At 34.5% G+C, this 14,529-nt stretch overlaps 1 protein-coding gene across 1 annotated transcript in view; it reads right to left on the reverse strand.

Annotated features, from left to right (window-relative positions):
• Positions 1–14,529, reverse strand: part of UBR3 (ubiquitin protein ligase E3 component n-recognin 3) — a 336,759-nt gene that overhangs the window by 240,748 nt on the left and 81,482 nt on the right. Inside the window, exons 6-7 of the mRNA XM_073218714.1 lie at positions 8,739–8,805; positions 1,132–1,262 (exon numbers count right to left, since the gene is read on the reverse strand). Coding sequence (XP_073074815.1) covers positions 1,132–1,262; positions 8,739–8,805 — 198 coding nt within the window. The remainder of the gene's footprint in view (positions 1–1,131; positions 1,263–8,738; positions 8,806–14,529) is intronic.

The raw sequence follows: 14,529 nt of genomic DNA on the forward strand, positions 1-14,529 counted from the left end.
TATTCAGTTTTAAACCAATTATAAGTATGATTTAAAAACACAAATTTTCACTTTCCTCACAAATATATCAATTTACTAATGTCAAAGTACGTGTCTTTGTTCTGTGTTGTTTTAACAAATTCTCAGCTAAAAACCATCAAAGGATTTAATATAACTAAATAAGTGAGTCAATGTGGTTACTCAAAAATAAGTACCTTCTCTAGCATCTTACTACACTGATGGACAGTGGTGGGGTATGTGGTAGGGACTTGATGGGGGGAATCTAGTAAGCACAATGTTGCCCATGTGATTTTATATTAATGATACCAAAATAAATAAAAAATAAGTACCTTCTCCTATTTGATGTGAAAACTAATCTAATCTTACTAAGTACTTCTGTGTAACATGTACATTTACTCTGTTGTATTCTTAAGTAGGTATAAAGACACAAAACAGTAACAATATTAAATTGTTACTCCAAAAAAAAAAAGGGAAAGAAAAGGGTCACTCCTAGAGTCTTTGTTATCAAAACCATTAAAAAAACTATATAGTACAATTTATTTTCCTTTCATACACTAAGCTGTGTCACTTTGCCATAACCATATAGTGGTAATAAGTGGGTCCAGACCCTCTAGGACTACAGACTTCACCTACTTGTATATGTAAGTCAATGCATATATACATGAATCAATAACTGTTATGTTTTTAACAGTTACTGCCAGCTACTACTAACCCTATCCTGTTTTCCCCTGCCTAACCCCACAATTGAAATTCAGTTGCCCTGATTAAATACTCTCACAGCAACTAGCATTTCTCCTTTAGAGAACCTACTTAAATTAGTAATTGCATATTTATTGGAGCAATTGTGTTTTTGTTTGTCCACCAACATTCCCTTCAGACTAAGTTCCATGCAGAAAGACAACCCTTAAGAATTCTGCACAGTAATGCTGCTGTGCCTCTGATCTATAATACTGTGCTTTTTGTGCAGACCCCAATTTGGCAACAGAGGAAGCTAATGTTTTTTCACTGTGTTCGATCAGTCTTCAGAGCTACAATGGAAAAAGCCACAGTTGAGAAATACACCAAAAAGATTTAGTTATGAAAAGATAAAAAAGCAGAGCACGTTGAGAAAGGAAAAAAAATTGTAGATACCTTATAGTCTTGATCTGGAAGCATGTTGAGTAAGAAAGTCACCATCTTCTGGGGGAATTCATACTTTATAGTCCAAAACAATAGTTCTTCTAGGAAACTTTTATGTTTCAAAACATCCATTATGGACTGATCTGCATATGAAAAAGAAATTTACCACCCTGTAATTTAAGTAGCTCACCTCATTTAAACCTTACTATAATTAGTAACCTAACAACCTCAAACACCTGAATGTATCTAAAAGGATGATACCCTTTCAATAATTCAATGAAAATAATGACATCATCAAACTAGATTTCTATAACCTCCACAGTACGTAAAAAACAAAATACTTAATCGTTATATTTTCATATAAAGCAGTTATGAGAAATGTAATTACTTGTTCTAAACATAAACCATTTATCTAAAATTTCTACTAAGATTCAAAATAATTATCGTACAAGAACAATAATCATAGGACTTAATTTAAAACACTAATCATTTTAAGCTAAAAATATACTATTTAGCACTAAGTCCAAACTACCTAAATTTTTCAATTTTTAGAAAAAAGGGAATGTTTACAGGATTCAATAATTTTTTACCTATTGCTTTAAAAGTATCCTTCATAAATGAAATACTAACTTCACTAAAGAAAGAAATTACTAATGCATTTCTTACTCTAGTATACAAAAGCATTAGTTTTTTTCTGGTAAGAATTTACAAGGAAACGTATAAAGAAAGTTAGATATGCTTACCTGCACTGGACTCAAGACGCCCTCTTCAAATAGAGGAAAAAGGAAATGGATACCCCCTTTTGAATAAAGGTATTTAAAGGGGGATAAAGCCTAATTATAAGGCCAAGTGCCACTCCTTGAGGTCTAAACTATCTCTTATTCTCTGCATCTTTGGTCAACAACTTAGTCAACAAAAAAAGACTCAACTCAAAAATGGGCAGTATATGAAGAACTGAGTATTTTTAATACTTTGGCTATTTCTTTCTCTTTTTTTTTTCCTAAAAATGAACCAGGTATTTCCAACCATTAATCTTTGTAAGAGCAAATGATCTTGGGCTACTGGTCTGGATCATCAGCTCTAGATAAGGATATCAAGAGGATGTAACAAGAGTCAACTGTGAATGGGCTGGTTCAGTGACAGTGCTTAAGCAAGGACTAGAGTTATAGATGAGACATTTGAAAAAAACATTATCATATGCACCAAAATACTCAGGTATAGGCCTAATTATATTATAGTTCAACTTGTCTTACAGGATAACCTTCTAGGATTTTTCAATTAATCCTACCCCAGTTTCACAGTTCTTCTATTACTGAGCAATGTGTTCATACCATATCTCCTCAGGTAATGGGTCTAAAAGAGTAACAATAAGGTCAATGTATCATCAATCCTTTGATTCTTCTTTAATACATTCTAAGTTAAATAAGGCTTGAATCAGTCTAATTAGACAGAACTTTAAACCAATTTTCCCATTAAAAATTAACAACCCATTTTTTTTCAGAATAATAATTTCATTATTCTGGGGAAAATGTATGATTTTACTACAGGGGAGCAAAAGCTATTTCCCAATCCTTTACCTAACTCCCTTTTAGTGATGCCCTCAGTATAAGCAATATGTAACAGGGATATATATAAAATATAAATAAATAAAATTACACTATACATCCCTTTATTAGTAACTATTTTCTAAACTATTTTGTTTATTTTCCAAATTTCAGAACTTCCTACTCATAAAACAAGTCTCTGACTCCTGAAACAGATCATCCCCAGGATATGGCACTGTTTTAAAAAGAGAAAAAAATCAACCTTGCAGAAAATGAAGTAAAATATATTCAAAGGTACACTGAGGATTCAAAACCAAAAAGTAATACAATTAGGTCCCAAGTGAATCAGGTGACAGAAATATAAGGTCCATAATTTAAAATTAGAATATAATCCAGAGCACATTTCTGAAGACAATTTAATACTCACAATTCACTTGGCACTACCATGACTGAAAATTTCACAGACTATCAAAAATATAAACTAAAACTCTTACAAATAAGTACTTCTAAAAATATTTACAAAGCTAAACAAAACTAACAGTATTCAAAACTTAGAATTCATGCATTCCTATACACTAATGATGAACTAGCAGAGAGAGAAATCAGGAAAACAATTCCATTCACAATTACATCAAAAAGAATAAAATACCTAGGAATAAACCTAACCAAGGAAGTGAAACACCTATACCCTGAAAATTACAAGACACTCTTAAGAGAAATTAAAGAGGACACTAATAAATGGAAATTCATCCCATGCTCTTGGCTAGGAAGAATTAATATTGTCAAAATGTCCTTCCTGCCTAAAGCAATCTACAGGTTCAGTGCAATCCCTATCAAAATACCTACAGTATTCTTCAATGAACTAGAGCAAACAGTTATAAACTTCATATGGAATGACCAAAGACCCTGAAGAGCCAAAGCAATCCTGAGAAGGAAGAATAAAACAGGGGGAATTATGCTCCCTGACTTCAAGTTCTACTACAAAGACAGAGTAATCAAGACAACTTGGTACTGGCACAAGAACAGACCCACAAACCAGTGGAACAGAATAGAGAGTCCAGATACAAACCCAAGCATATATGGTCAATTAATATATTGGATATACAATGGGTAAATGACAGCCTCTTCAACAGCTGTTGTTGGCAAAACGGGACAGCTATAAGTAAGAGAATGAAACTGGATTATTGTCTAACCCCATACACAAAAGTAAACTCAAAATGGATCAAACACCTGGATGTAAGTCATAAAAACATAAAACTCTCAGAAAAATATATAGGCAAAAAATCTCTTGGACATAAACATGAGCAACTTCCTCATGAACATATCTCCCCGGGCAAGGGAAACAAAAGCAAAAATGAACAACTGGGACTACATCAAACTTAGAAGCTTCTGTACAGCAAAGGACACCATCAATAGAACAAAAAGACATCCTACAGTATGGGAGAATATATTCATAAATGACATATCTGATAAGGGGTTGACATCCAAATTATATAAGGAGCTCATGCACTTCAACAAACAAAAAGCAAATAATCCAATTAAAAAATGGGCAGAGGAGCTAAACAGACACTTCTTCAAAGACATTCAGATGGCTAAGAGGCACATGAAAAGATGCTCCATATCGCTAATCATCAGAGAAATGCAAATTCAAACCACAACGAGATATCACATCACACCAGTTAGGATGGTCAACATCCAAAAGACAAACAACAAATGTTGGCGAGGATGTGGAGAAAGGTATACCCTCCTACACTGCTGGTGGGAAAGTAAATTAGTTCAACCACTGTGGAAAGCAGTATGGAGGTTCCTCAAAAAACTCAAAATAGAAATACCATTTGACCCAGGAATTCCACTCCTAGGAATTTACCCTAAGAATGCAGCAGCCCAGTTTGAAAAAGACATATGCACCCCTATGTTTATCTCAGCTCTATTTACAATAGCCAAGAAATGGAAGCAACCTGAGTGTCCATCAGTAGATGAATGGATAAAGAAGATGTGGTACATATAACAATAGAATATTATTCGGCCATAAGAAGAAAACAAGTCCTACCATTTGCAATAACATGGATGGAGCAAGAGAGTATTATGCTCAGTGAAATAAGCCAGGCGGAGAAAAACAAGTACCAAATGATTTCACTCATCTGTGGAGTATAAGAACAAAGAAAAAAACTGAAGGAACAAAACAGCAACAGGCTCACAGAACCCAAGAATGGACTAACAGTTACCAAAGGGAAAGGGACTGGGGAGGATTGGAGGAAAGGGAGGGATAAAGGGGAAAAAGGGGCATTATGATTAATTAGCACCCATGGTGTAGGGGTAGGAGGCACAGGGAGGGCAGTGCAACACAGAGAAGACAAGTAGTGAATCTGTAGCATCTTACTAAGCTGATGGACAGTGACTGTAATGGGGTATTGGGTGGGGACTTAATAATGTGGGGAGTCTAGTAACCATAATGTTGCTCATGTAATTGTACATTAACGATATGAAAAAAGAAAAAAAAAACTTAGAATTCAAAGTTATGACTCTTTAAGTTTGCAACAGCCAAATTAAAAGCCTGAAGCTATCATGCTTATTATATGTCAAGCACTTAAAAAGAAAGATACTTTAACTTTGTATTAAATAAAACAAACCAAATGTGCCAGAAAAGCTGTGGCTTCTACTAAAATGAACAGCCTGCAGTTACATATAATTCAATTTTTTCATCTTCAGGCCAAAAAAAAATTCTACAATGTCTTCACTGTTGTTGCCTTAAAACAGGTGATGTCAGTTTCTCAAGCTATTTAAAGCATGTGTTATGTACTATATGTTATAGAAATACTATATAATTCAATTTTTTCATCTTCAGGCAAAAAAAAAAGTTCTACAATGTCTTCACCATTGTTGCCTTAAAACAGGTGATGTCAGTTTCTCAAGCTATTTAATGTATGTGCTATGTACCATATGTGTTATAGTGCTTCCATTAGTTATATATGACTACATATTTACCTTTAAAATCTTGATTAAATTGTCATGACTCAACACATTTCAGGCAAGGGAAACAAAATAAAAATAAACAAAAGTGGGACTACATCAAACTAAAAAGCTTATGTACAGCAAAGCACACCATCAGCAGAACAAAAAGGCATCCTACAGTATGGGAGAATATATTCGTAAATAATTTATCCAATAAGGGGTTAACATCCAAACTATATAAAGAACTAACACACTTCAAAACCAAAAAAAACAAATAACCCAATTAAAAAATGGGTGGAGGATCTGAACAGACACTTCTCCAAAGAAGAAATTCAGATGGCCAACCGGCACATGAAAAGATGCTCCACATCGATAATTATCAGGGAAATGCAAATTAAAACCACAATAAGATATTACCTCACACCCGTTAGGATGGCCAACATCCTAAAGACAAGGAACAACAAATGCTGGCAAGGATGCAGAGGAAGGGGAACCATCCTACACTGTTGGTGGGAATGTAAATTAGTTCAAACATTGTGGAAAGCAATATGGAGGTTCCTCAAAAAACTCAAAACAGAAATACCAATTGACCCAGGAATTCAACTCCTAGGAATTTACCTGAAGAAAACAAGATTCTTGATTTGAAGAGACATATGCAACCCTATGTTTATTGCTGCACTACTTACAATAGCCAAGATATGGAAGCAACCAAGTGTCCATCAGTAGATGAATGGATAAAAAAGAGGTGGTGAATACACACGTGATGGAATATTATTCAGCCATTGAAAGAAAAGAAAAGTAATCCATCTGCAACAAAATGGATCGATCTAGTGGGTACTATGCTCAGTGAAATAAGCCAGATGGAGTAAGACAAGTACCAAATGACTTCACTCATTTGTGGAATAAAACAACAAGGCAAAACTAAAGAGGCAAAATAGCAGCAGACTCAGAGACACTGAGAAGGGACTACTGGTTACCAAAGGGGAGGGGTTGGGGAGGGTGCGTGGTGAGGGAGAAGGGGAATAAGGGGCACTATAATTCACAATCACAATATAGGTAGGTCATGGGGAAGGTAGTACTGTACAGAGAAGACAAGTAAGACTCTACAGCATCTTACTATGCTGATAGTGACTGAAATAAAGGCGGTGAGGACTTGAGAATACGGTGTTGTAACCAGGGTTGTTTATGTGAAACCATCATAAGATTGTGTGTCAATGACACTTTCATTTTTTTATTGTTTTTCATTAAAAAAAAATACTGTCATGACTTTCAAAATGTCTAAACTTCCTCAAACCAAATTGTAAAAAGAGATTTTTGAAGAATCAGTACATGGTGCAAATGTGTGAGTAAGGTAAAGGTTTCTATTAGACAGCACAGTCCAGGCTTTGCAACTCACAAGGTCAATGATTTAGACCATTGTTTGCTAAAATAAAGCCCTCTAGGTCCCAGTTTCTTCATTCTTAAAATTTAGGTTTTGAGAATAGGCAGTGAAAGTATTTAATACAATAATTCACCTCTTGCCTATCATTACATATTTTATTTTCAACTCATTTTCAAACTGTTGAATGAAAGTTTTACAAAAACTAAACCACTCCCTGAACTTCAGATATCCTCAAAAGCAACAATCAGTTTTTTTGAAAATACAGATTCTATTAATTCAAAAAGCCATTTCCATTTTTTTCCATGTATATACTTAAAACAAAAAATGATTAATGATCAAGTCTTAATTAAATCTCTGTACCACTTCTTACCAGTGCAGGAAAAGAAGACAATCAATCCAATCCCAAATGGGAAAAAATTCAGGTATAAAAGAAAATAAACTTCAACTTTAAGTCTGCATAAGAAGTACCTTCAGCCAGAATTTGATGAGACTAAAGGAAAACAAGGACCTCTTATACCACAAGGGCTACTTTCTGGGCATCCTTAAAGCTTAAATTCAAGTATGTGCCTAACAATCCACTCCAACTCACATGTGTCTCAAGTACTCAGGTAAACACATAGATAACTGGTAAATCAAAGGGCCAGATTTCTAATTACCTCTGGGCATCACAGGTTCTCTACTTAGCCAGGAGGAAGGGGAACATGTGTGCATCATGGCTTACAAATCAAATTTCATGCCCTTTGCTAGTAGGCCACAAATTAAATTCAACAGCATTAAGCAGTCTACCACACTTACAAAATGAGCCTCAACTGAAACTGCCTGCTTACTTTTCCATTACAAGCAGTCCTAAATATTCCACAAGATACATTTAACAGCAGAATAATCTTCTTTTCATGAAAATAATATTTTGACCTCTAGAAATTTTCTAACATACCATACTAAGCCAAAAAATAAACTATGTTAAGATTTGGAAATTCATGACAAAAATCCAGAGTACAGGTTGTCAACTGTGTCAACACAAGTATCCTCTAGAAAAGTGTTTAGTGGGGTCAAGAAAACACTCTGGAATCTGACCTAAGGATCTACCTCTCATTAGCTATAATCTCAAACATGCTTCCATTTATCTCCTCATTCATAAAATAGTAGTAATAATAAAACCTGCTTCATATGGATTCTTTGAAAATTAAATGTTATAAAGTACTGAGCACTATATCTAGCATATACAAAAAGTTCAGTAAATACTACCCATTATATCACTATCTAGTCCCTCGCTACAGGTCTACCTACTTCCTCCTTTGAGTAAACATGTTATGAGTCCTTACTCAACTCTTAATATGTGTTCAGTGCCATTCATTCTCATTCTTTTCCACCTCTCTCCCTCACCCATCTCTCCCTTGCTTGTCCTTTTTCTGTCTAGAAATTACAAACCCCAGATTACAAAAAAATGCAGACCAAACTAAAACTTTACACCAAAAACACTACATGAAAAGCCTTACTTTTGCATAGCTCAAATATACTAATTCACACTCTATGAAGAAACAATAAACAAAATCCCTGTTTTACTTCCTTCTGAGATCCCCCACCATCACCCTTATCAAGTTTCTCCATGATTAGTCAAATTTAATAACCTAACTCTCCCTTCAAACAGCTTTGATGTCAATTTGGCAAGCCAATGCCATGTTCTTAGTGATTAAGTATTTTTAGGAGTTTTTTATACAAGGAAAATACAAAAAATAAAATACCTTTGGTGCTACTGCTTAGTTTCACCCTCTTTCTCTTGCCCAGACCTTGACTCCCATCCTGATCCTCCTGGAAGAAAACAAAATTAGCATTATACACAGTCCTATTCAAGAATGTATACATTTTACATAAATATAAATATGCTTATAAATTATGTTAAATATATAATATAGGCATTCTTACATATTAGTCAACACATTTTACTTTTATCTATTTCTGTAATAAAATACATTATAATGCTGCTAATTTTAGATTAAAATTTTTTAATTACATATATAATGAAAATCCTTAGTATCAAAATACAAGAGCTCCTAAGCTTAATCTGCACACCTAATAGAAGACTCTTAAAACACCCCAAAATGCCAAAATAAAAACTTCCTTAACCTTATAAACATAACATCAAATGCTCAATTAAGCTAATGGGAAGGGAGGGAGCAGATTAGCATAGGAAGGAAAAAGAGAAGGGGAAAAGGCCTAAAACAATGAATAAAGAGAAGGCTTTGAGGTATCTAAGACAATGAGTTCAAGAAATCAGTTCCAAAAAATAAGTACCACATATAAGAAACCGGAGTTGTCAGGTAAAAAATAAGAACATATTACAATATACTTAGGAAAAAAATCCAAGAAGGAAATAAAGGCATTTCTGATCATATGCTATATATTTATTCCCATAAAAACCTCACATTAAAAACAAGAAGACTTATGGGGGAAAATGGTGAGGGGCAAATCACTCACAAGTTTGTAACCAGAAGTAACAAAGTCAATCATAGGTACCTGGAGGGATCACTTGGATGCCCAGGCAAAGATCTTGGAGTGGTTTAAGGTGGACTCAGCGGATGTTAACACTGCACCACAACAGCTGACGGAGACTATGCAGAGGGACAGGAGCACAGAAAGCAGGCTGCCAATAGTGAAACCAGTATGAAGCTAGGGTGCGCCTCTTAAGGAGGGAGCCTTGGGTGCAAGTACTCATTTCTGATTTTCTTAAAATGTTTCTAAAAAGGTTCCTGAGGCCTTCATAGCATAGTTCAGAGTTTTTTCCCCTCCAGCTAAATGGTATGATTCTACTCCATTATCCCAGCTCTCCTCAACTAGGAAAGATAACATAGGAATCTAAAACTTTCTTATTATACTGACATATTTTTCCTAATTTCCAAACATACATGAACCAACCGGTATTATGTGTCTTTACACATGTGTTATTGTGTTATCAATGCTGTTGGTAGAATTTGTGGTTACAAATTCCCAGATACTTTCTCAATTAGAGCCCATCAAATTTCCAAAGCAGAAAAATAGCCTCAGCTTCATTCTGCTACTCTATCTACTGGTATAGCTTCTGTGACCTACATACTACAGCCTTAACTTCAGGTTTCTGCCAACTCCAGCATCAGTCCTCAGGGTCAGTCGGGTTTTCCAGAGATACCACTTAGCTCAGTCATTCAGCATTTACTAAGCACTTCAATATGTCCTCCCTGTAAATCCTCCTTTGCCAGGCCTCTATGGCCATTAACCTGGCAGCACTACTGACAGCCAAACTACACTCTCCTCCTCCTCTACCACCCTCACCTTGCCCTTGGAGAAACTCAGCCAGAATGAAATTTGGAGGCTTAAAAGACAGAAAACAGACAAAAGAATGTAAAATGTAAAATTATGCCATAGGAACATACGCCATATGACCAGAGGGTTCTAAAGTTTGAAATTTTAGCTAATAGCTATTTATGAAACTGTTCTCCCAATCCTGAGAGAAAAGACAAATTTGGGAAATAAAATGTTACATATTATGTTAGGATTACTTCATAATTCCAATGTAAATTCCCTATAAAAAGAGTATCCTTAATCAAGCAATGGTCATAGCAAAATGGAGTTCTATAAGCTTCCCAAGGAAAGTCTAAAAAGGACAAGTAAAATTAGCTAAGCAAAGGAGGGGAAGAAAAGACAGCACGAGCGTAGGCACAATGACAAAAGTCTAGAAACACAGACCAGTGAGTTGGCCTCAACATCATGGTAGATATCAAAACCAACCAGGAAGGAAATTATCTCCATCTAAACTGGTGAGAAAATAGGTAGTCTTTTTCATTGCTGGTGAGAGTACACAGTACACAGTATCATCTTTCTGAATGGCAATTTGTCAATACATGTCAAAAGTCATTAAAGTATATTTATCACTGGAACAGAAATTACGGTTATAGGAATTCATCCTAAAGAAATCATCAGACAAGTGAATAGAAACTAAATATATAACTATTCATCATAATGTTATTTATAATAGCAAAATAAAAGAATCTTTGGTTTCCAACAGAAGGGGATTAGCATACCTACACTCTATGAAGAAAAACAATGGTCAAGCTCTATACTCACTGTGACCAAATAGATGTTCAAAAAGCTATTATTAAAACTGAGAAAAGCATGTTATGTAGAATAGCATATGTAGTACAAAACCATTTATGTACTGAAAATACACACAAATAATATATGTTAAAATATACTCCTTGTTATAGAGGTTGAAAACTATCATGGGTGAGCAAAACAAATTATAGAACAGCACGTAGAACATGAAACCACTAAACATTAAAATATACTATATATAAAAATCTGTTTAGAATACAGTTAGTAAGTTACCTCTAAGTGATAGAGTAATAGGTAATTTTTTTATCTTTCTGTTATTATTTATTTTCCATTTATTTGACAATGAATATAGATTGTAGCTTTAAGTTAATATGGATGTCTTTTTAAGTGCTAGTGCTGATTTCCAATCCTAACTGTAACAATCTGCTCAGGAAAATGGATTACTGTGTTAACTGTTACAAGTTTTATTTATTTTGAGAAAGAACCATAATTTTTAACAAATAACTCACAGTGGTAGAAATGTCAGACATTAAGGAAGACGAAAACAATAAACTGTATTATCATAACCACAATAACCCACCCTACCCCAAATTAATGATGGGGAGTTATAGTTCTTCCTTAATAAGCAGGACAAGCTCCTATAGAACCCTGGGAGAAAATGATGGCCCAAAGGACAAGATAGTCAACCTCAACCCAGACAGCACTTGTGCAGCCCTCAGAAACACTTTCCAGACATTAACTAGCCACTGGGCAAAGAAGTAGACAACATCGTTACATGTGCTTCAGACACAAAATACGTATATAGATCCAAATTGAAGTAAGAAGACCCAAGAAAAACAGACTCAAACACCCAGTCTACAAAATTTACAAATGGTTTCTCAACCTAAAATACCCTCTTTTTTGTTCTTTGATGAATTTACAAGACAGATGAAAAAATGTGAGTTCCAAAAAAGAAGTCAGGTAAATTCACATCTGTTCATAACATTACTCAAGGAATATTAATACAGAATACACATGACTAAAAGGCATATTTAACATTAGCAGATTATAAAAATAAAATTCAAATATCTTGAGAGACTAGCAAAACAAAGATTTAAGTAAACCACTGTAATCTGAGATTGTTTACTTTAAATCTACAACTACAAAGCAGAGAGGGAGCTCTAACTGGTCAGCTGTAAATATGGTAGGCAAAAACCTAGGCATTTCATTTTGACCACTGGGACTCAATCCAACAGTCTGGCATGGCTGCTAAAAGGTCATAAAAACCAGGGGCCTTAATGAACTGTATGCTTACCAAAAGATGTCCCATCACCATGCACTGAATTAGATCACAGATTTTAAAAGGGAATGAATAGGTGAAAAAGGTATGTACATCAGACAATATTAAATAACTAAGGATAAATGTTGAAAGGGTGTCTGATGGAAGTAGAAATAAAAATCTTTCTATTGGAGAAAATAAATGTGTGAAAATTGCAATACTAAACAGAGTATTAAGAAGAACTTCCTAATAAGTAGAGCTGTCAAACAAAGGAACAATTTGCTTCATTAACTAGGTGTAAGCTTCCTATCACTGGGAGTGTTTATGGAGAAGCTTAGCAATTGTCAAGAATGCTGTACAATCAATTACCATGCTGGAAAAGAAATATACTAGAAACTTCTAAGGCCTTCACAACCAAAAGTTTCTGATTCCCCATTTCACCCTTAACCACTGATGAATTTTACTGCTAACAAATTAAAATTAACCCTTATATCACAAAAATTAATATTAATTTTTTTCCTATTCATTTAAGAAAAGCAACTCTGACTTTCAATTTCAATAATCCTGCATCTTGTACAGGTTTTGACAAACTCATTTTAACAGTTTTGGATTCTGTATTGAATAAAAGGTAAGCATCTCGACAGCATATCTACCTAGTGACTAACTTTTGGTAAGTGATTGTTTCTCAATTATCTAAGAGGGTGCAGAAAAAAACCCTAGAAGTAATCAAAAAAAATTAAACAATGGTTATCTCTGAATGGTACAGCTATTTTATCAATTTTCCACAATGGACATTCATATTTTTATAGTTTCACAGGGGAGAAAGTGCTTAAAATATTTTCATTTGCATTAACAACTAAAGTGACAGAGATTATTGATCTGGTCACTGTACACAAATACATGGACATTACAGTAATGGCCACAGTGAATATAATCGTTCCTTAAAAAGTACCTTGATCTAAAAGATCCTATTTTCTCTGACAAACTCACTAATTACGCCCATGTATAAGATACAGTACTAGAGATAATTTTCTTTTTAACTGAATTACCTGGTTACAAACCAAATAAACTCAAACTTAAATTTAAAAATACTTTGTAAAGTTAAAATATGCTCGTTTTAATTTCATTTTGGTTCCATACAATTAAACAATATGTTCTTCTCTTATTTCATGTGAGCTACCCAAAAAAAGAATAAGAGTATGAAGAAAGTCATGTTTATAAATAGCACTGCTGAGTACATAATGTTCTCCGTGAACAGTGGGGACAAATATCTGACACAACTTGCATGAATAAAATAGACTGCAATATGTATGCTCCTTCAAGTAAAAGTCTTTACAAATATAAAATCTTGCTGCTATTAGTTTCAAATATGTTTCTTCATTTTTAAAACAAACTGGTGGGGTTAGACTACCACTGGGGTATTCCAATTCTGAATTCTGACTTACAACACTTTTTTAATTGCTGTATTCCCCTATCATTGTAATTGAGATGTCACTGCTGTCCTCATCCAGTCGTAATTTTATTATGATTTGTTAAATTACAAGAATGAAATCATGAAAAGGGTTTTTCCTCAATAGTCATATGGGCCTGTAGAGTTAGAGTGTAGAAACTATAATCCTTAAGCCATACCTAGCTCTTCATTAAATCTTATATATAAATACTAAAAGCAAACACACCATTTATGCCTCCACTTGTAAGAAAAATGCAATATAGCTTTTTTTTTTGATATCGTTAATGTACAATTACATGAGCAACATTATGGTTACTAGACTCCCCCCATTATCAAGGCCCCACCCAATACTCCATTTCACAGTCACTGTCCATCAGCTTAGTAAGATGCTACAGAATCACTACTTGTCTTCTCCGTGTTGCACAGCACTTCCCGTGGCCCCTCCCCCTACACCATGGATGCTAATTGTAATGCTCCTTTTTCCCCCTTATCCCTCCCTTCCCACCCATACTCCCCAGTCCCTTTCCCTTTGGTAACTGTTAGTCCATTCTTGGGTTCTGTGATTCTGCTGCTGTTTTGTTCCTTCAGTTTTTCCTTTGTTCTTTTACTCCACAGATGAGTGAATCATTTGATACTTGTCTTTCTCTGCCTGGCTTATTTCACTAAGCATAATACCCTCTAGCTCCATCCATGTTGTTACAAATGGTAGGATTTGTTTTCTTCTTATGGCTGAATAATA

Source organism: Manis javanica, chromosome 12 (assembly GCF_040802235.1).
Source record: "Manis javanica isolate MJ-LG chromosome 12, MJ_LKY, whole genome shotgun sequence".
Lineage (NCBI taxonomy): Eukaryota > Metazoa > Chordata > Mammalia > Pholidota > Manidae > Manis > Manis javanica.